Here is a 19,954-nt window from a genome sequence, read left to right as displayed (position 1 = left end):
CTAGTTTTTCTTTTATGTTGTTTTTGAACTTTGGTGCTTTGTTTATGTTTACGAAGCCAAACTTTGTCGCGTAAAAGCTTACAGTGGTAGTTATCGAACTCTGATAGTTATCGTTATCGCAATTCACTGCAAAGAGGCGGATGTGGTGAAAGAGCGAATTTGGATTAATAAAGAATGCCCTGATTAAACGTACGTGCCAAATTCTTTTTACTTGGCGCTATTTTCTGCCTGCTGAAAATTATTTATTGCATTCAACTTTGATGTATAACATAAATTATGTGTACACGTTTGCATCTTTAGAATTACACTAAAACAACCACTTACGTCAAAATACAAGGCGCTGCTGCTGCTGACGTTTCTGCGTTCGCTCAAAATGGCCGCTGCCTAATGTTAATCCACACACGCTACTCCCGACGGCAACTATATATTAAAATTGATTTCGATGATTTTTTCGCTCAAGCCTTTACGGTTTAACTTGCTCCCACTTTTGAACAAAAACGGCAGCAATTAAATTTAATATTATTTCTGTATTTACAACAGTCTGACACTTTTTCACAGAAACAATTTTGTCAACGCAAAAAAACCCGCAGCGAATATAGATTCGCCTCGTTTTTAGCGACGGAACTTTCAAAATATCGTTTACTGCGATAATTAATTATCGATATCAAACAAGTATGGTAGATGCAAAATAGTATTCACTTTCCATTTACCATGAGCGATTCTGACTCGGAGTACGAGGAAACCGAATATTTGGTGTACGCCGACTTTAAAAATCATCTGGCGCCCCATCAACTGAAGCACGAGGATGCTGCCATCCGCATAATTGCCATTGAGAGCGAAACACCCATGGCCGAAATAAATGGAAACATATTCAAAGGTGCGCCATGAATATTAATTAGAGCAGCCGAAAATTACGATAAACAATTATATGCATTGTTGCAGGATCTTATGATATGGCATTGGGCACCAATGTGTTCTTTGAGAAAGACACCAACAGCGTATTCGGAGATCCACTTTATGAGCCAGTTTGTCGACAACAATATAAATACGTTAATAAATCCGATAAAGTCATCAGTTTCGAGCGTGTCTACATTGAAAACCTGCCACAAGATATTAAAGTAGAAGAGGAACATCAGCCAGAGGAAGCTAAATCACAATCACTTAAGCTCAATATCAGCTACAGGGACGCAATTAACAAATTTGGCAAAGAGCAGTAAACTGTATGTGCGAAACTAGAGCTGGGCACGTGACACGCAACGAAGTTGATTAATTTCTCTTTGAACATGCTTTATTCATATTGCATTTAGCTATGCATTAATTTGTATGGCTTTCAATTACAAAACCATTAAAGATCTGTATAACCTAACCTAACATTCTTTTGGCATATCCTTTTTGCATGTCACTTGCTCAGTTATACTACTAAATCAAATATTGTCCAGATTTCCTTACAGTTTTTGTATCCCTTTGTAGCATAATGGAGAACGTGCTCGAGTCCCCGCAACCACCTATTAGCCTAAGGCAATTTCTAGACGAATATAAAAACCAGCTAAACAGTTCAAATGAGAACACAGACAATATTCCCTTTTATTTTGCTGAGAATTCACCGGTATCGCCGGATGTGGAAGCCAGCTGCTCGTTGCAATTGCTGGCTACGTCGGACGATAACCTGATCAACGTATTTGAACCGGGGAATGAGATGCGACGACACACCAGGCCAAAGCCACAAGCAGATGACAATGTGCCCAAGACCTACACGGCAATAAAGGAGCATAAGGATTATAAACCTGGCAATCCGTTTGCACGCACACAATACAGTTACCGTTTGATTTCCGAATCGCTGACCAGCGGTGATCTAAAACCAATGTGGTCCCTCCAGCAATTCGATCTGGCGATAACAGTGCGCTTCTATCGACCGCCACGTGCTTCGCATCGGAACTACAAACTGGAGCGTCCAATGTTTGCTGAGGAATTCGTGTGCCTGGGCAGCAACTATCTGACCGAGCTGCGTGACAAAATCTCCTGCATTTGCAACGGCAAACGGTTTGTGGATATTAGCGAGGATCCGGAGGCGCCGCTGCCTGTGCTTGATACAAATCCCGGCTATTTCTTTATCAATGACACATTCTACAATGATACACGCAATCCAAATAATTGCGACTACTCAAAAACGGTGCTCCAATGGGCGCGCACAGCAAGTGGTTTCCAGGACGAAGGACTCAAGGTTGCAGCGATGGAAAGTACACGGTTTCTGGATCTCACCGTACGACTGGGCGCACCATTGCAATATCTGCATCATGGCAATTGCGAGCATCTGTTTGTGTTCTCCCAGGTGGAGGTCGTCTGGCCTCATATCCTGTGCAGCAGCTCGTATCCCTATCTACGCGCCTTCAACCCTTTCAATGGACGAGCGTGCTTCATTTGCGGTATACGCAGCTATCATTTCATTGTGGAGCAGTCCCGCAGGCAGTTGCACGATCCGGCATATTTGTGTCGCAGCTGTCACTACAGCTATAACTATGTGGATGGCAAAAAGGTGGGGCAGTTTAGGGCTTATCGTATATATGATAATTCAGAGCGGTCCGATGATGAGGTGGCAAAACAGCTGCAGGAGATATTGGACATAAGTGATAACGGCAATAACGATAGCCATTAATTATATATATTTTAATTTAATTTCGTTTTGATAAAATATATGCAAACATAAATGATTCATACTGTTCGTTAAATAAAACGTTGCCAATACACAATGTAACAATATATAGTTAAACATATGCTGCTCAATTTCAATTCAAGTACTATATGCACACATATAGTATATAGTCTATTAGCAGGAGTTAGTTAGGAATCAAATGGAAATTTAACACAAATATCGTTAGCTCCATTGAGCTGCGGTCTTAACAGTATTATATGTATGAGTTACATTGATTTTTTTATAAATACCTTTTAGGGAGCTTCACACACATATTCATATTCATATATATTTAAATTAGTTTCAATATCAATTAGGCGCACAGACTTGACCAGGACCCAAGGGCAAACGATTTAATAAGATTAATTTTGGCCAATATTAACATATGTGTATTCTATATATGAACACAAATATACTTAGATAATACAGAGTAAAAACATACATATTACCATATGTATAGTATGCTATTGTATATATACTGTAAAGTATCAATTTTCACTTGTGCGTGTATAAATCGCTTTTCTGTGTGTGTGTGTGTTTATGTGTGTATGAAAATGCTTTGAAACACTTTATGGCCTTCTAGAATTAGACGCGTATCGTGATTGCTTTAATTACTGGAATCAACACGCCGTGTCCGCATTAATAAATCAGAGCACATTACGACTTGGTATAAAAGTTAAGGAAAGACAAAATAATTCTAGAAGCTCAACAGATTCTGATACTAATTCTCGGTTAGTTACATTTTCTCCGTACAAATATTAATTAAGGAAAAAGTATATTAAATTAAACAACGTACAGATTTCAATAAGTCAATACAAATATAAAAAAGTCGTGCGTGTTGAAAAGATGCGCAAGACACGCGCAAATCTCTTTCAAGATTCAGGCAATTGAATTAAAAGTAGTTATGTATAACTGGTGGTTCTCCAGCTGCCTTTTAACCTCTTTGGTTGTTCACTTTGATTAAAGCTAATACCAGCCGAAGGTAATGCCTAGCTTTGAAATACCAATTCACGCTCAACGCTTAGATACTCTAGCATTTGGGCCGGCACCGGTAGTTTGGCTAGCTCAGCGACGGGCATTTGACGCTGCAGGACCCGTCGGCACAGATCCTGCAACTTGGGCATGTTCAAATATCGGCTGAGCGGATACTTGAGAATGACTGGAAACGGTGGCTGCATCTCGTTGGGCACTTTTACAAAGCACACAAAATTGTCGTTCGTACACCGATGTAGTATGTCGTCAATCATCTGGACAATCGAACCATATTTCAATTCCTCAAAGTGCCAAAATTGATCCCGATATTCCAAACGATAATGCAGCGTTACGTTCATAATGCGAAAGCTGAGCGTAAATTGGGAACCGCTCGTCTCCGAGTCCCTTACCAAAAACGATCCCGTTGGCTTGTCACTCAGCTGACGCTGGGAATCGCGACGCGAAATCTCGCCCCAATACCAAACTTGACTGCAAAAAAAAAAAACACAAAGATAAAAGCATTCGTCACGCACATGATTCATCAATGGGAGAATGCTAAAACACATACTTGAGCATTTCCGAGCATGTCGTGTACATGACCACATTGGGTGATTCCTGTCGCTCCAGCCACTTTTTACTTATGAATCGCATGTAGTCATGTGTAAATGGTAGTGTCGGCTCGCTGGCAATGGGCGGCGATAGAAACTCGTACATTGCATCTGTGGTGCCGCCATCGCAGTCACAGTCATCGCCCATGGAGTGCCAGTTGCGCAGGGCACTCAGGCCCAGGCCCATCTTCTTGCCAAGACGGGTGAAGACATTTTTCTTTTCCTTGCGCTTGCGCATAACGCCGCCAATAGTGCTGTTGTTGCTGCTGCTGCTGCAGTTGTTGCCAACGGATGCAGCTGTGCTGCAACTTGCCTCCATGGGCTCATTGTTATTGTTTGTATGCAGCTGCACAGCGTGCGAGCTAGCGGCAACTGTTAAACTCGAACTGGCTGAATCGGACTTCTTGCGTCTGGTCAATGAATGAAACCAGCTACGCTTTTCTTTAGTAGCTGCCTTTGTTGCTACTGCTCCAGCGGCTGCACAGGATTTGAAAATAACCCATTAGTAAATTAAATGAAGTTAAACTCAATTTGGATTAGATTCCCCACCCAAATTCCTTCTATTATCTTTTACTGAAAATGAAACAAAAACGAGGTACTTACTCTGCTCCATGTTGCCGAGTGCTAGCAATCCCTGGCTGGATGGGTTTTGGCTCCTGGCTCGATTGGCGATTCCCGCTGCTGCACTCCCACTCGTATTGGCATCAACAGCACCTTGGCCTTGGTTTTGGGTGCGTGAGTTTGTGTTGTTCTCGCCGTTACTCATGTTGACTAATTTCGCGTGCGAGTTATTTGGGATTAACTGTGCCCAATAATTATCACATTCTTGGTCTATATAGGTAATCCGATGACTAAACTTAAATTTAATGTGATAAGAAACTTTTTGTTTTCGTTTTCGTTTGGAGTAGTATACAAGAAGTGGAAGGGCTTTCTGTGCGAGGAATGTTCAATGTATCGATACTTTGGGTGAGTAAAAATACACTAGTTGCGTGTGCTGGTGCAAAGATACCCCTTAAATCCGGTAATCTCACATTTGTTTATATGGAATGCTTGTAAACATTTTATTTATATTCCAAATATTGTATATCCCCATTCGCCATCTGTCTAATACTCAACTTTCTTATATATGAAAGATGTGTAGCTGTTTTCAAAAGTTAAAATTCTGTATAGAGCCAGCCCGCACATTATACCCTTTTCGATGCTTTTAATGGTAAAGGTTCGAACTTACTCGATAACTTCTTGTATCGATAAGCCGCCGATAGCACAGTGCATATACACATATGTTCATAGTTTGTTTTGAACAAGAATAAAACAATATAAGAATGGACAATTTGCCCATAAAAGTGGATCTATCCAACTTTTTCACCGACGCTCGCAGCTGTTCTTTAGTATTGGTTGATGCCACATGGCTGAATGTCAAGGATCTACAGAATCACATTCAAAAGTTGTTCCAACTGGTAAATTTGTTTTTAAACTTTGGAATTGAATTGCATTTTAAAGAGGATTATTTGAATCACATAGAAAAATATAAGTTTGTTGACCAACGATGGATATTATCTGCCACCAAAGGAATCCATAAAGGTACTCGTAGCCGTCGAATCGGTCAAGGTATTTCAACTAAATTTTGATGAAGAGCAAGTGGACCGCAGCCTTCAAAATGTGGCTGAAATAAGCAGAAAACGCAAAAATCGTTCCGTCGAAACGGAAATAGAGCATATAAGCTCCACACCCAATTTTCCCAAGCGATCGAAGTGCAAAACTGTTTCGCAAGATGAAGCAACATTTATGGAGCCTCAATCCAAGCTAGACAAGTCGAATAGTGTTTGTGGAAAAGGTCCCAAAGGAAATAAATCCAAGAGAAAAAATAATGAGCTTCAGGAGGAATCTAGAGGGCCAAAAGTGAGCAGCACACAGCTCCATGAAGAAATTCTTACGTCAAATCAGTCAATGCGCTTGCAAACAACCAAAACAGATGCTGGAATTCAGAGTTGTGTTAATGCAACGAATAGCTCCAATAAACACATAATCTATCAGGATGATGAAATGGAAACGAAGACAACAAATGCGACAGCAAATGCGACAGCAATGGAGACGAGCTGTCCAGCTACAAAAGAGGATCCACAAGTTGAGTTTCGTTGTCCGCTAATGGAGCTAAACAGTAATTTGGTGCGCACATTTAAACTGCCACGCATATCAGAACCGATTAAAATTTTAGAAGATATTGTTATAACAGCGCCTGTAAGGCAAATCTCTGCAGAAGCAATCAAAGATGTGTCAGTGAAGGAAACAGAAACATCGACTGCAGTTGCAGCTGAAGTTGAAGTTGAAGCGGATCAGAAACAATCAACGCAAGTTGCTTCACCCCGTCAAGTAAAAGAGGATTCCACTATGCTGGAGGAGCAGTCAATTGCCGAAGAACCAACGCCTGTTGCTGAGCAGAGTCTGTTGACATCCGACTCAGAAGATGATATTATGGTGCTGGATGACACGAATTTGGATGATTCCAATGATGCGGATGTCCAACCAGTACCAGTGCAGAAAGATGAGTCATTGGATATAATTGCAGATATGTTGCAGAATGCGGCACCATTAACGAACCTACCAAATGTGGGTGAAACTCTGATCTTCAAGCTATCCAAATCGAGGGGTCAACACCAGACAAAGCGCTCAAATCCTTCTCTCACCGATTACATTGCTGGCACCTGCTCCTATGTCAATCGTCGCACAAAGCTAATAACAATTCATATAATTGGTAATTACTTACACTATAATATAATAAAAATATATATCTTATGAATTATTGTATTAATTCCTATATTTCAGCTTGTGCCAGAGGTATTAATCATATACTGCGACAATATGCCAACAATTATGATGGTTCTTACGATTCGATCCCAATCTTGAATGTGAACCTGAAAGAACTGACCGATGCCAAGGTAATCGTGTCCGAGGTGGATTAACAATAAAGGATTAACATAAAGGCGTCTACATTTTCATGTGTTTATTTATTTTTCATAATTTGTTGATATAAACGATCAAATAACATAAATGGACGAGCTGCAAGGCACTCGTCGAGCGAATGTTGTTCAGACTGTATGCTTCTTGATTTGCTGCAATAGATCATCGGCCTCTTCGGCGGTCTTCACGCGCAGTAACATGGACAATGGCTTGGCCTCCTCGGGCGTGGGCAGGCAGACCATCATAACATTGTTTTTGCCCATGCGCTGGCAGGGCAATCCCTCGCTGAGTATAAGATTAACCAAGATGTTGCCCAGATTGGTATCGGCACGCACCAGCAGCTGTGTCTTCTTTGTATCCTTGACGGGCTTCAAATACAGCGTGCCCACACCGCGATCAGTGTAGTCTGCACCCTTTTTCACAAACACCTTGCAGCGTTTCGAGAATATGGCATCGTCCTCAACCACCTGCGGGTATTTGAATATAAATTTTAAATTACGTGATATACGTCAAGAAATGGCTTTTCTTCTACCTGCTTGAACTGCACCACCGGTGGACTATCCTCTTCTTCTTCCTTTTCGGCGGCTTGAATTTCGGCAGCCGTCGGCGGTTTGACATTACCAAACGAAAATGTTGATGCAGCACTTGCAAAGGAGAAACCGCTGGAGGCGGGCGACTTGGTCTCGCCGGCGGCGGTGTCCGCCTTTCCGAAACCCGTAAAACCCGATGTGCTCGGCTTATCATCCGTGCCCTTTAGGCCAAAGATGAAACCATTTGTTTTTGGCGACGAGGTGGCCGCAGCTGCACCACTATTATTGACACCGAAGAAGAAGCTCGGCTTTGGCAGCTGATCCTTATTGCTGTCCGATTTAGCACCCAGACTGAAAATGCTGGCTCCCGAAGCTGTGCTCGATGTTGCCTCCGTTTTGGTCGGTGATACGTTTGCCGTTTGTACAGGACCAAGGGAAAAGAGTGGCGTTGTAATGGTCGATGTGGTGCCACTAGTGGTGGCGGTGGAATTTGGTTTCTTATCAAAGATCAGAGACGGTGAAGCGGTGTCGCTAGAACTGGTCGTGGAAATGGGAGTGCTTGGCTTAAGGAACGAGAAACCGCCGGGTGCAGCACTCAAGGACGATGAAGCTTTTTCGGTGGTGTTGGTGGTGGTGCTTGAAATGCCAAAGGAGAAGCCCACAGCGGGTGCAGCTTTTTCCGTGGCACTTGCAGCCGTGCTGCTGGGTTTACCAAACATGAAGCCAGCAGCAGGTGAAGAAGATGCACTTTTATCGGAAGCGGAAGTGCTGGGTATGCTAAAGGAGAAGCCCGCAGCAGGCGCAGAAAGTGCAGTTTTTTCGCCCGTAGTGCTGGCTGTGCCAAGTTTGAAGCTGGCAGCTGGTGGAGCAGTTGAAGATGTTGGAACTGTGACGGTGGACGCAAACATTGTAGTGGTGCTGGGCTTGCGATCATACTTCTCTTGCAGCTTCTTCAAGAATTTGTCGTAGCTGTCGAATACGGGCGTCAGTATGCAATATTGATTCTTGTCCACGCTCTCTTGCAGGAATTTGACAATGGCCATATTCAATGCGCCCACCTCATCGGGATACTCGGCCGAATAGCGTGATAGATTACTATTTGTCGCTGACTGATCCACGGATACCACCGACGACTTAAACATAGGAACGTACGTCTTGGGTGACTTTGCGGTACTATTGCCACCAGCTGATGCTGAAGTATTGCCAAATATTGATGTGCTTGTCGTTGTGGTTGTTGTTGCTGTCGATGATGCTGTTCCAGCATTGGCATTGTTTGTCTTGAAATCATTCCGGAAATTTGCGTCCAACGAGAACATTTTCGCTGGCGGCGTACGTTTCACATCCGTGCTGCTGCTGGGCTTCGCAAAGCAGTCAGCATCCGTTGCCGGGGCAGTCACTGCCGGTAGTTTGGATAGAAATGCAAAGGGCGAACCGGCTGCGTTGCCGGCAGTTGCGCTGGCAGTTGCCGGCTTGCCAAAACCTAAATGTCAACATAATACAAATAATATAATATAACTCCCGGCGAAAAATTGCGCACTCACCTGAAAATCCACTAAAAACACTTTTACGCGGAGTGTCGACGACATCGCCCTCTTTGGTTGCGCCGGTTGCCGGCTGGCGCCTTGTGGCCTTCTTGATAACGCGTGCTCTTAATTCTTCTGGCGGCGCCGTTTTGAATGTGCCTCGCTCTTCGGGCTCGTCTTCTTGCTCCCAGTTCTCGTGGTCCAAATGCGATGTCGCTTGTCGCTTGCCAGCCATTGCTTTTTAATGTATATTACTTAAATTATTCAAATATAAATATTTTTTATATTTATGTTTTCGAGGAGCAAAAGTGTGCTTGGTTTGTTCAGTAAGCAGTGAACATGAACAAGTTCGCGGAACGATGAAAATGAGCTTGTTCACGGATTTGAATTGTGGCTGGTATTTTCAGGATAAAAATCACAATAATAACTTAATATATTGATTCTGCAAAAATATATCACAAACGACTGCATGAGTTCCTTCTGTATAATGAACAACAATATAATTTGCAGCCCTGAAGCATGTACCCATGACGTTGGCTGTACAATTTTTGTAGTTTTTTTTTTTTGGTCATTTTTAGCACTTTCCTAAAAGTAAACTATGGGCAACACTAGACAACAGTGTACGCGACGACGACGCCAGCAGAACACCAAAAAAATTGCAATATTAATAATATTTAATTTAAATCCGGCTCGGAGGCGCGTCAAAAGTGAAAAGTGAAAAACCAAGAGTAATTATGCATCAATGTCCAGATAGCATACACAATTTTTAGCAATGTGATAAAACAGTTGCGGACTGTAAATATGCGCGGCGCATTTCTCTACTACTGTAACATTAATTGCGCTTCGACTGCGACTCAAATTTTGCTGCAAAGATGAGGCGATCAGGTGGCGCGCCTAAAAAGTGTACAACAAACACGAAAAAAAAGTGGTGTGCGTAAATCAAATGTGCAACGGCAGCGTGTGTAAAAGTGTAGTGTACAATATCAAAAAGGAATAACGTGAAAATCGCAGTAAAAGGAAGAGAGTAACAAAGAGTACACCAATACAGACGTACATGCCAACAACAGCACCAACACCAACAACACCAGCACCAATCCCAGCTCACTCACGCACACACACACACTCACACATACGCACACAGAAACACGAATTAAGGCATCGTAAACGTTGTCGCTTGTTATCCTGCTTGCTTATTCCTGTTGCCTCGTCGTGTGATCCTTTGTCGCTGGTCTCAAAGCAGCAGCTGTCCGGGTCGTGTTTCTGTTATCCATTTGCACTCTCGTCCCTCGTCGTCATTTATTATACGCTGTCCTTGAAGCTCGTCGTGCTCTTAAGTGTGTGCAAAAACCACAAACCATAAGAAAAACAAAAACAACAACAAAAGGAGAAAAAAGTGTGCCCAGTAGAAAGTAAAGCATCAATACAACAATATCAAAATGCCGCCAGCATTAATTGGCATCTCTGAGTTTGTGGAGGAGACGCGCGATGATTACAATTCGCCCACCACATCCACATTTGCGTCCCGCATGCCGGATTGCCGTCAAACGATTAGCATATTGGAAGAGGTAAGCAAAACCACTCATTCTCTCTCTCTCGTTCTGTCGCTCTCTCTTTCTCCCTCACGTGTGGAAAAGTTCAAGGTAGCTAATCAATGATCCAGCGCTTTAAATTGCATGCACACACACACACATCTACATTTACTTTTCTTTATTTACTCTCCCACAAAATAACAAATTTGTTTTTTCCATAGTGGTCCTATGGAAAGCAAATGCATTGCATTGGCACTGAGCCAAGTGAACCCAACATTCGTTTCTCTCCCGCCTCTCCCACCTCTTTTTCTCCCTCTCTCTCTCTCTTTTACTTTGCAATTGTTCTACGATGACGTCGTCGTCGGTGGCGGGAATTGCAGGTGGTTTCTTCCTCCTCCATCAAAAGTCATAAATAATGAAAGTGCACATTCTGAAATCAATGCAGCTGGCGAAACCCGTCCCCCCTCCACCCAGGGACTCACTTGGCCGCCCCTTCAAAATGCAAGCGAGCAATGCAATGTTTTATTTTTAGTCACTGCAGCTGCTTTTGTTACAACCTATAAAAAACTAAAATACACACATTGCTATGCACATTGCCGCTGCTGCTGATAAGGGCAAGTGCGGGCGGAAAAAGCGTATGATTAAGCAGACATTGCCATATGCACCGAATATGTAGCTTGCACACGATCACAGTTTATCAATCGCGTTGCCACAATGCGTTAATTTTATATACATATTTATATATATGTTGATATATGTAGATATAGATAGGCCCACCCATATTCCTCTATATGCTGTGTTCCCTAAGAACATTTTTCTTCGAACTTTTCTTGTCTGCGCTCCAATTCTTTAGCTAAAATTAGCCGTCAGCTGTCATCCGAGTCACAGTGGCCTCCAGCCACAAATATTATTTTGGTCTGAATTCTAAATAGCGCTTGGATTACATAAACATAAGCTTCTGTTTACAATATGAGTAATAATCTACAGAGCTCATAGTTTTTTGTTGCGGTTTGCGGGTCTGAAACACAATTTCATCTTTCGCTATTGTTTTTTTTTTTTTTTTTTTTTTTTTTTTTTTTTTTTAGTATTTAGTGCATTCAGTTTCATTCTCTTAATTTGATACCAGTGTGCAGCAAATTAAATTTAATTTTTTGCCTTTTTAATACACGTCACTCAGCTCGATACGATTGGTTTTTCGTGTTAGTTCCTGACAAATGTTTGACAGCAAATTAAATGTTTCATATTTTATTTCGCTGATGCGCCTCAAAAGTCCAAATCAATAAATGAATGAACTGAACCCAAAATGACACACCTTTCATTTGTGTCTTTGTCTTTTTGGCACACTCCTATAAATAGCCCAAATTACAAAAACACATTCACATATATGACCCTATATATATATATATATATATATATATATATATATATATATATTTATATATATGTATACATATATGAAACAAGAATTAAATCCTCACACACAATAAGTGTATTATTTACAGCGCTGCTTTTGCACAAAGCCCACATTGCTATATAATATAAACACATTGCGGTTTTCGGCTAAAAGTAACTTGACCAGACGGCGGCTTCTCGCCTCTTTTTTTTATTATTAAGAACTTCATCTTTTGTTATCACGACACAACGGAATAAAGATAAAAAAATGAGGGATAGATGAAGAAAAAAAAAACAAAAACTCGCTTGGTCGCTAGAAAGAGAAACGGAAACCAGTTGTTGGGTTGACCAACTTAATTTGTTATTGTTCTAAGCAATTTGCGTTCCAAATATTTGCGCCAACAACTCATGCCACAAATGTTTATGAACCATTCACAACCACATACATACCTATACGTATATACTGTGACTAATCTTTATTAGCAAGGTTCTAAAGTTCTTCTTATCGTGCTGCCCACTTACTATTTTAGGTGTTATACCATCACAAAATAAGAGATTACATCGTAAATTGTTTAGCCGTTGCTATGTTTGTAAATTGACGTACTATCGCCTTGTTTATCTAATCTTAGATATAGGTTTTTAATAGATGTTTGTACATGTTCAATACATATACCCATAACATATCAATTCTTGACAAGAGTTTCGTGTCCATAACTCTAAAAAGTTGTAGGGTTTTACAATTTTCAAACTTATTTCAAATTCGTAGAACAAGCAAGCACTGATTGCCTGCATTCAACAGTGTGTCTAATTCAATAAAATGAATTAATTTTAATTGAAAAGTCAAGAGGTTAAACGAGTTATGCTAGTGCATGAGAAAAGTGTCAAGGGATCAAAGGGGAAATCTCTCAGAAATGCATAGAATTAACTTTCAACTTCAAAATTGAAGAACAAAAAATACAATCTTGCTTGTGAAGTGAACTCAAATCAGTCTTTATACTTATCAAAGTTACTATCTATATTCCTTGCAGCGACTGGAATTCGATCGCGATGGTCTGACCAAACTCAAGAAGGCCGTTAAAGCCATACATAACTCTGGCATTAGTAAGTATATAGTCAACTATTTTGATTGGCTTATTTATAAACCACTTTACCATAAATAGATCATGTGGAAAATGAAATGATTATGGTGCGGGGACTGGAGCGTCTGGGGACCAAGGTCATTGATCAGGATGAGCCCGACATTGGAGCAGCGTTTCTCAAGTTCTCTGTAGTCACCAAAGAGCTCAGTGCGCTGATGAAAACACTGGTCAGTAATTAAATAATAACATATACATATGAAATATTAAATTTAAGTTAATTGCCAAGTTCATGTTATTTATCACTGCTGATAAGCATTGTGCATTGTGAACCCATCCGCAAGCAATGCTGTTTCATCTAATCTGCATAAAGTAGATGATAAAATTGCAATTAAAAATAAAACACACTCAATTAAACTAACCCTGAACTTATCTGGTGTTGTCCCACTTTCATTGGCAGATGCAAAATATCAACAACATTGTCATGTTTCCGGTGGATTCGATGCTAAAGAGCGAACTGCGCGGCGTCAAAGGCGATATGAAGCGTCCATTCGATAAGGCGGCCAAAGAGTACGAGGCCAAATTTATCAAAATTGAGAAGGAGAAAAAGGCGCAGGCCAAGGAGGCGGGCATGGTGCGAACAGAGATCGATGCCGCTGTCGTTGCCGATGAAATGGAAAAGGAGCGTCGCCTATATCAGCTGCATACCTGCGAGTATCTGCTCAAATACAAAGAGATCAAAACAAAAACTGGCATTGAGCTGCTGCAGCATTTCATCGAGTATTATCACGCGCTGAATAAGTAAGTTTTTAGCCGCAGCCTAAGCTGAGCTGAATGCTAATTAGTACACCCTGTGCCAGTCTCATATTTGTTCAAATTGGGCATATTTAAGCTGTCGAAATGTATGCAGTATGTATGATAACTCCCAGCATATATTAGGTATAAATTTGCATTGATTTGGTTGAGATCGCAACAGCTAAAGCCTTTACAAACTCTTTATCATTTATAGTTCAATTAAGATTTTTCTAAGCTCTGTCAGCTTTGTGTGTATGCGTTTGTATCTGTATTAATTCTGCATTAAAACTTTTCTGATACATTTCCAAGTAATAAGTTATATATTTGGCAAAAATAATCGCCTAATAAATTAAATTATTTATATTAATTCAGCACTAAAACTTGAAACCTTCTGATACATTTCGATAAAATTGAATTTTAAACTTGTTGTTTGTAAATGTTCAAAGTCCCACTCCAATAGACTTGAAAAAATGAGATCATACCATTTAAAGCTGGGCACAGGGTATCTGCTAGCCACTGTAATTGCCTCTTGTGCACATTGCCCTATTTGCTGTTGTTTACTGTTTATTGTGTACGCATTTATATAACTGAAGTCCATTGGCATTGCAGTTACTTCAAAGATGGACTGCAAACGATCGAACACTTTGGCACGTACATTGGCGATCTGAGCGACAAGCTGCACGTGATCAAGCAGAAGCAGGACGAGGACAGGCGCAGTTTGCTGGATCTGCGAACATTGCTGCGCAGCACACCGGACTTTGAGCGGGTGGACAATGCGTCCACGTCGGAGAATCGCAGTGGTGGTGGTGGCGGTGGTTTTGGTGGTTCGGGTGCCGGCTACTCGTTGCATCAGCTGCAGGGCGACAAGCATCACGGGGTCACGCGTCAGGGTCATTTGCTCAAGAAGAGCGAGGGCAAGGTGCGACGCGTGTGGCAGAAGCGTCGTTGCCGCGTCACCAGCGACGGATTTCTGGACATTTGTCATGCGGACGAATCAAAGCCACCGACGCGAGTTAATCTGCTCACCTGCCAAATTAAACCGGTGCCAGATGATAAGCGTGGCTTCGATCTAATCAGCTGTAAGTGATTCCAAAGCACACACATAATTCCAATCGCCACAAGATTAACATTTAAATCTTTATCCTCCATTAGACAATCGACCGTATCATTTTCAAGCTGAGGACGAGGCGGATCAGAAGGCTTGGATGGCTGTTCTGGTCAACTGTAAGGAGAAGGCACTGACCAAGGCCTTCCAGCATGCCAATCCCCAGATGAGCCCCAGCCTGGTGGAGCTGCAGAAGACGGTGATTCGCTATGTGCAACTGCTGCCGGGCAATGATAGATGCTGCGATTGTGGCTCACGTAACGATGTCACCTGGATTAGCCTCAACTTTGGCATCCTCGTCTGCATCCAATGCTCGGGTGTGCATCGTGATCTCGGTGTGCATCACTCGCGCATCCAGAGCCTAACGCTGGACAATCTGACCACTGCGAATCTGTTGATTGCACGTGCCATGGGCAACAGCACACTGAATGACATTATGGAGGCCAAGCTGGGCAGGGGCAAGCTCAGTCATGAGAGCAGCATGTAAGCTCAACTGCTGGACTCTCGTCTATGCATTCGTATTCAATAATTCTATTGCAATTTACAGGGATGAGCGGTATGATTTCATACGCGCCAAATATGTGGCCAAGCGCTATGTGATGCGCACCTGTGCCGATGACAATGATCTGCGCTGCGATCTGGAGCAGGCAATTGTCCATGCGGACATGAGCCAACTGCTGCAGGTGTGGGCAGAGGGTGCCGATCTCACCTGCTGTTTGCCCAGCTCCGATGCGGGCGAAACTGCCCTCCATTTGGCCGTGCTGCGTGAAAGCGGCTCCACGCTGCACATTGTTGATTTTCTCATACAGAATATGCCGCCCAATGGCTTGAATCGAGCCACCAATCCGCCCGGCCTGCTGGATGTTACCGGCAAAAATACATCGCTGCATCTCTGTGCACTGCACGATCGTCGCAGTGCATGAAACTGCTCCTGCGCTCCGGCGCCGACTACGAGCTACGAAATTCACAGAACAAAACAGCGCTGGACATTGCCAAAGAGATGGGTCACAACAGCTGCAAGGAGCTGGTAAGCTCAATTTTTAATGAAAATATTTAGAGGATTTCATTTATGTTTGTGTTTGTTTGCTGTGCAGATTGAATGTGCCATAAAGCGGGAGAAGAGCGCCTTTGATCACATCAACACCGATTGGAATCTGCCCAACGAGGATGGCTCCACAGATTTCAGTGACGATGAGACTGTCATCGATGAGCGCGTGAGTACAACTTAAACTTACCATATATTATTCAATATTGACATCACCTGATATTTACTCCAATCCAAATAGAAGTCTCGCTCACGTCCACCCAGCTTTGCTGGTGGCGATTCGCCAGTGTTGCGGTCACGATCCTCCACTTGCGATTCCATACAGTCCAGTTCTAGTCCAATTGCCAATTGTCCAAGTCGCCAGTTTACGCTGCCCAGCTATACGCAATCCGCTGGCACCTCACCCAAACAGCACACGAATGTTGGCCAGTATTTGGGCAGTGGCAACAACTTGGGCATTGTCAGCGCCAGCAACAGCGGCAATAATGTTGGCGTTGGCGCTGGTGGTGTCGGTGGTGGTGGTGGTGGCTCTAGTCCCAGTTCCGCTTGTAGCCAAAATGTGCGTGCAACTCGCAACAGTTTGAATATGCAAAGCGAGCTGGCGCATGTGACGGGCGCCCGCAAATCCACGTCAACAGCCAACATGAACTCGTTAAAGAAGCGCGCTGCTCCTGCACCGCCGCCCGGCACTTTGAGTGGCGCACCCACAAGTATATTCTACGGCACTTTGCCGCATCCGCCCAGGCACTCGCAGAACATGGATGCGAACGACATACGCACCATCAATCACAAGAATCAATCAATGGACGTGGCATATGGCACGTTGCCCCACATGCGCAGCGTGGAGAGCTCACCGCGAGCTACTGGAGCTGGTGGTGGTGGTGGTAGTGGCAGTGGTGCTGTTGCTGGAAATGGCAGCAATAGCAGCCTTATGCCAATGACCACATTCGGCCATAAGCGGTCACCCAGCGGCGAGTCACTGAATCGTAATGTTCACTTGGCTGGTGCAAAGCTGGTGCTGCCGCCCACTGGAGAGCTGCCCATGCTCAAGCATGTGGACAAATCTGCGCTAGTGAGACCCAAAATACCACCGCCCGGTCCGCCGGCAGGTAAGCAACTGATTTTAAAACTAAACTAAAAAATATAACTAATTATTTTCGCATTCCGCACAGAGCGCGAGATACCAAATGGTCAGTCAAACGAGAGCATCAGCTCCATGGATGAGGGTCCGATTGCGCCTCCACGCAAGGTAAGTTGTTCGCTCGCATCCTTATTTGGGCGCTACAACCAACCCAGCAGCGAAAAGATCGACCCCATTACAAATGCGATTCGTAATCTGCACTTTGTTGGCGGAGTAGCTTTGAATCTGTATTTATAACACAGCCCGGTATACTTTTCCATAAACATGGCCACGCTAGTAGTAGAGAACCCACTCCACATGCTGCATTATCCTTTAATGCAGAAAGTATGCGTTGCCGAAACCTTTTTCACGCGATTTACAGGCTCGCATACCTTGTGTGATGAGATGTCGTAAACGAAATACTATTCGACTCCAGGACTTCAAGATAGTTTATAGTCTATTTCAAATTTGTGATTTCTTATATGAAGAGCTATAAGTAAATTATTGATGATTAATTCTAGGATATCAAACAATTTTAAATAGAAACATGGAAATATATTTAATTATTCCCTCCACAATTTGTAGAACCGCTAACAAAAAAGTAGTTTACAGCGCGTCAGTCAAATTAAAAGCGATTGTTCAGCAAATAAGAAACAAATACAAATTAGAAATATGTAACAAGAAATTGGCGCACAGATTTGATTGTTGCTGAAGTCAGGTTTGGGCTTAACTTGGTATCTCCAGCACACAACTCTGCATACAAGAGTGGTACCAGGCAATGAAGATGCATTCGGTAATGGGGAGTCATTCACTAGTTCGCTGCTGGGCAAGCCAAAGTAAAAAAGGATGCTCGCGTCGTAGTTGATGAGAACTTGCAATGTTTTCAATGTATCCTGTGTATCTCCTGTAATTCACAAATTTTCAGCGCAAGCAACAAAACATGTTGAGATTAGAGCATTCCAGCGAGGAAACGGTAAATTGCAGAGCCAAACAAACTAAACAATCAAATAAAACAAACAAAATTTTGCCGTTCTTGTTGTTGTTTCGTTCTTCTGTTCTGTTTAAGTATTTGTTTTTTGTTTTTGTTTTTTTTTTATACTATATGTGCCCTGTGCATTATCGCAAAAGCTCTCCTAACTCCATGCGCGCATTACTCAAACCAAACAAAAAACAACTCAAACAATTTCGTCTGTTCTTCTGTGTTTCCTAATATTTGTTGCACTAACTCTAAACAACAAAACCTTTGCAATTGCTTTTTGATCCTAACTGATATATAATGCCTGCCATTTTATAGCTTATCAATCAATCCACCAATTTCACCGACTACGAGTCCTGGCACACGGATATGGACTCCTCTGGCGGCGGTCTGGATCATTCCGCCGAGTCGAATGTCTCGTCTAGCGATAATGACAGGCTAAACTCATCACCCGACAATCCATTGAAGAATCCCAGCGTTGTTGGCACCGGTGCAAAATTGCACTATGTGAGTAAAATGATATATGGAAATATTTGCAATATTTTCAATTAATTGTGATCATTTAGAATGGACAACGGCGCTGTCGCGCGCTGTACGATTGTGTGGCGGACAATGATGATGAGCTGGAATTTAAGGAGGGTGAAATACTAATTGTGCTGAATGAGCGCACAGACGACGAGAACTGGATGGAGGGAATCATTGAGGGGCATCCGGGGAGACGAGGCATGTTTCCCGTTAGTTTTGTGCATATGCTGCCAGATTAAGTGGGTGAATCTATTTGTGTCTGTGTGTTTTTGGCTGAAAGTATGTGTGTGAGCGAGCGAGTGTGTGTGTGTGTGTATGTTTTTTGAAAAACCGTTTATTATTTATTACATTTTTTTATTCACAAAAATTACTACTGAATGTATTTATTTATTTATTTTTTTGTTTTATTTTGTGTAAGCACACACAAAGCTATAAAAGTGTCACAAGCGGATGCAAGTAAAGTAAATCATATAATTGATATTTATTTCTTTTAAGAGCGCACCTATTGAAAGTATACTATTATACTTATGTAAACACTTATTGTGTATATTTCAATTGATATTGTATCCTTTCTAAAGCATATACTATAAGTAGGCGCCGCTTTGAATTGCTTTAACAACGGAATATGTCCTGCAAATGTGTTATAGCCTATAGTTTCTATCTATAACTAAACCAACCATACAAATAACTGACTCTACTTGTTAGCCGAAAAAACATCACGCTGTCCTCAAAAGCTACTCTCTCCTGTATTGCTGTAAAAATCAAATACATCATTCGTTTGCACGGGATCGGAAAATTATGAAATTATGTATTGATGTATGCTTAACAATACGCTGCCATATATAAATACATATACAAAACATATGTACTAACAAAACAAAAAAAAAAGCCGACCTGGTCTGGCTTCTTACTTTACATAAACTCGTACACAAATTATGTAATACTGTTGATGGATTTAAATGAAAGTTTATAAAACAACGTTAATTCAAAAGTTTACTCAGATTAAAGCTTAACTCAATTGCGAACGTAAAACTAAAGCCCAAATGCTATTACATATAAATAAATATATATATATATATTTAAAAATAATTACAAAACATACATATAAAAC

The 19,954-nt window shown here is 42.0% G+C and overlaps 6 protein-coding genes across 7 annotated transcripts; 4 read left to right on the top strand and 2 right to left on the bottom strand.

Moving 5' to 3' along the window:
• Nucleotides 1-119: 119 nt before the first annotated feature.
• LOC116804931 lies at nucleotides 120-2,767 on the top strand. 2 transcript variants are annotated; one of them, XM_032733936.2, is made up of 3 exons: nucleotides 120-189; nucleotides 559-877; nucleotides 943-1,375. In XM_032733936.2, the coding sequence occupies exons 2-3, from the start codon at nucleotides 682-684 to the stop codon at nucleotides 1,215-1,217; spliced, it is 471 nt and encodes a 156-aa protein (XP_032589827.1). In that variant the 5' UTR covers nucleotides 120-189; nucleotides 559-681; the 3' UTR covers nucleotides 1,218-1,375. The 2 variants fall into 2 exon arrangements, with proteins under 2 accessions (XP_032589827.1, XP_032589826.1); XM_032733935.2 differs by lacking the exon at nucleotides 120-189 and adding an exon at nucleotides 1,471-2,767 and having other exon boundaries at nucleotides 644-877; nucleotides 943-1,220.
• LOC6559305 (snRNA-activating protein complex subunit 3) lies at nucleotides 1,475-2,767 on the top strand. The gene has a single exon (XM_043214343.1). The coding sequence runs from the start codon at nucleotides 1,475-1,477 to the stop codon at nucleotides 2,651-2,653; it is 1,179 nt and encodes a 392-aa protein (XP_043070278.1). The 3' UTR covers nucleotides 2,654-2,767.
• Nucleotides 2,768-3,678: 911 nt separating this feature from the next.
• LOC6559437 lies at nucleotides 3,679-5,252 on the bottom strand. Its single transcript, XM_001987373.3, has 3 exons — nucleotides 4,873-5,252; nucleotides 4,230-4,746; nucleotides 3,679-4,150 (listed from the first exon to the last, which is right to left on the bottom strand). Exons 1-3 carry the CDS (start codon nucleotides 5,033-5,035, stop codon nucleotides 3,679-3,681), a joined length of 1,152 nt encoding a protein of 383 aa, XP_001987409.1. The 5' UTR covers nucleotides 5,036-5,252.
• A 155-nt stretch (nucleotides 5,253-5,407) lies between these two features.
• LOC6559436 (coilin) lies at nucleotides 5,408-7,257 on the top strand. Its single transcript, XM_001987372.3, has 3 exons — nucleotides 5,408-5,726; nucleotides 5,791-7,021; nucleotides 7,093-7,257. Exons 1-3 carry the CDS (start codon nucleotides 5,592-5,594, stop codon nucleotides 7,227-7,229), a joined length of 1,503 nt encoding a protein of 500 aa, XP_001987408.2. The 5' UTR covers nucleotides 5,408-5,591; the 3' UTR covers nucleotides 7,230-7,257.
• On the bottom strand, nucleotides 7,256-9,654 carry LOC6559435 (nuclear pore complex protein Nup50). Its single transcript, XM_032733931.1, has 3 exons — nucleotides 9,299-9,654; nucleotides 7,760-9,237; nucleotides 7,256-7,694 (listed from the first exon to the last, which is right to left on the bottom strand). The coding sequence occupies exons 1-3, from the start codon at nucleotides 9,513-9,515 to the stop codon at nucleotides 7,356-7,358; spliced, it is 2,034 nt and encodes a 677-aa protein (XP_032589822.1). The 5' UTR covers nucleotides 9,516-9,654; the 3' UTR covers nucleotides 7,256-7,355.
• A 304-nt stretch (nucleotides 9,655-9,958) lies between these two features.
• Nucleotides 9,959-19,923, top strand: LOC6559120 (arfGAP with SH3 domain, ANK repeat and PH domain-containing protein). Its single transcript, XM_032734298.2, is given in 14 exon segments — nucleotides 9,959-10,845; nucleotides 13,230-13,302; nucleotides 13,362-13,507; nucleotides 13,738-14,078; nucleotides 14,682-15,151; nucleotides 15,225-15,660; nucleotides 15,725-16,089; nucleotides 16,092-16,204; nucleotides 16,272-16,391; nucleotides 16,464-17,331; nucleotides 17,395-17,471; nucleotides 18,268-18,315; nucleotides 18,637-18,825; nucleotides 18,885-19,923. Coding segments are annotated over 14 exon segments (3,573 nt in total). The 5' UTR covers nucleotides 9,959-10,716; the 3' UTR covers nucleotides 19,083-19,923.
• Nucleotides 19,924-19,954: the final 31 nt, after the last annotated feature.

Source organism: Drosophila grimshawi, unplaced genomic scaffold (assembly GCF_018153295.1).
Source record: "Drosophila grimshawi isolate 15287-2541.00 unplaced genomic scaffold, ASM1815329v1 contig_1369, whole genome shotgun sequence".
NCBI lineage: Eukaryota > Metazoa > Arthropoda > Insecta > Diptera > Drosophilidae > Drosophila > Drosophila grimshawi.
Note: the sequence above shows the minus strand (reverse complement) of the source record. Positions and strands in the feature narration are given on the sequence as shown.

Bases quoted from the DNA above. Each gene is read 5' to 3' on its own strand.
- LOC116804931 (XM_032733935.2), top strand. From the start codon at position 682: ATGCAAAATAGTATTCACTTTCCATTTACCATGAGCGATTCTGACTCG. The intron at 878-942 runs GTGCGCCATGAA...GCATTGTTGCAG, and splicing joins AAATGGAAACATATTCAAAG to GATCTTATGATATGGCATTG.
- LOC6559305 (XM_043214343.1), top strand. From the start codon at position 1,475: ATGGAGAACGTGCTCGAGTCCCCGCAACCACCTATTAGCCTAAGGCAA.
- LOC6559437 (XM_001987373.3), bottom strand. From the start codon at position 5,035: ATGAGTAACGGCGAGAACAACACAAACTCACGCACCCAAAACCAAGGC. The intron at 4,747-4,872 runs GTAAGTACCTCG...AATCCTGTGCAG, and splicing joins ACTCGGCAACATGGAGCAGA to CCGCTGGAGCAGTAGCAACA. The intron at 4,151-4,229 runs GTATGTGTTTTA...TTTTTTTTGCAG, and splicing joins ACATGCTCGGAAATGCTCAA to TCAAGTTTGGTATTGGGGCG.
- LOC6559436 (XM_001987372.3), top strand. From the start codon at position 5,592: ATGGACAATTTGCCCATAAAAGTGGATCTATCCAACTTTTTCACCGAC. The intron at 5,727-5,790 runs GTAAATTTGTTT...TGAATCACATAG, and splicing joins TTCAAAAGTTGTTCCAACTG to AAAAATATAAGTTTGTTGAC. The intron at 7,022-7,092 runs GTAATTACTTAC...CCTATATTTCAG, and splicing joins AATAACAATTCATATAATTG to CTTGTGCCAGAGGTATTAAT.
- LOC6559435 (XM_032733931.1), bottom strand. From the start codon at position 9,515: ATGGCTGGCAAGCGACAAGCGACATCGCATTTGGACCACGAGAACTGG. The intron at 9,238-9,298 runs GTGAGTGCGCAA...GTTGACATTTAG, and splicing joins TGTTTTTAGTGGATTTTCAG to GTTTTGGCAAGCCGGCAACT. The intron at 7,695-7,759 runs GTAGAAGAAAAG...AAATACCCGCAG, and splicing joins CGGTGGTGCAGTTCAAGCAG to GTGGTTGAGGACGATGCCAT.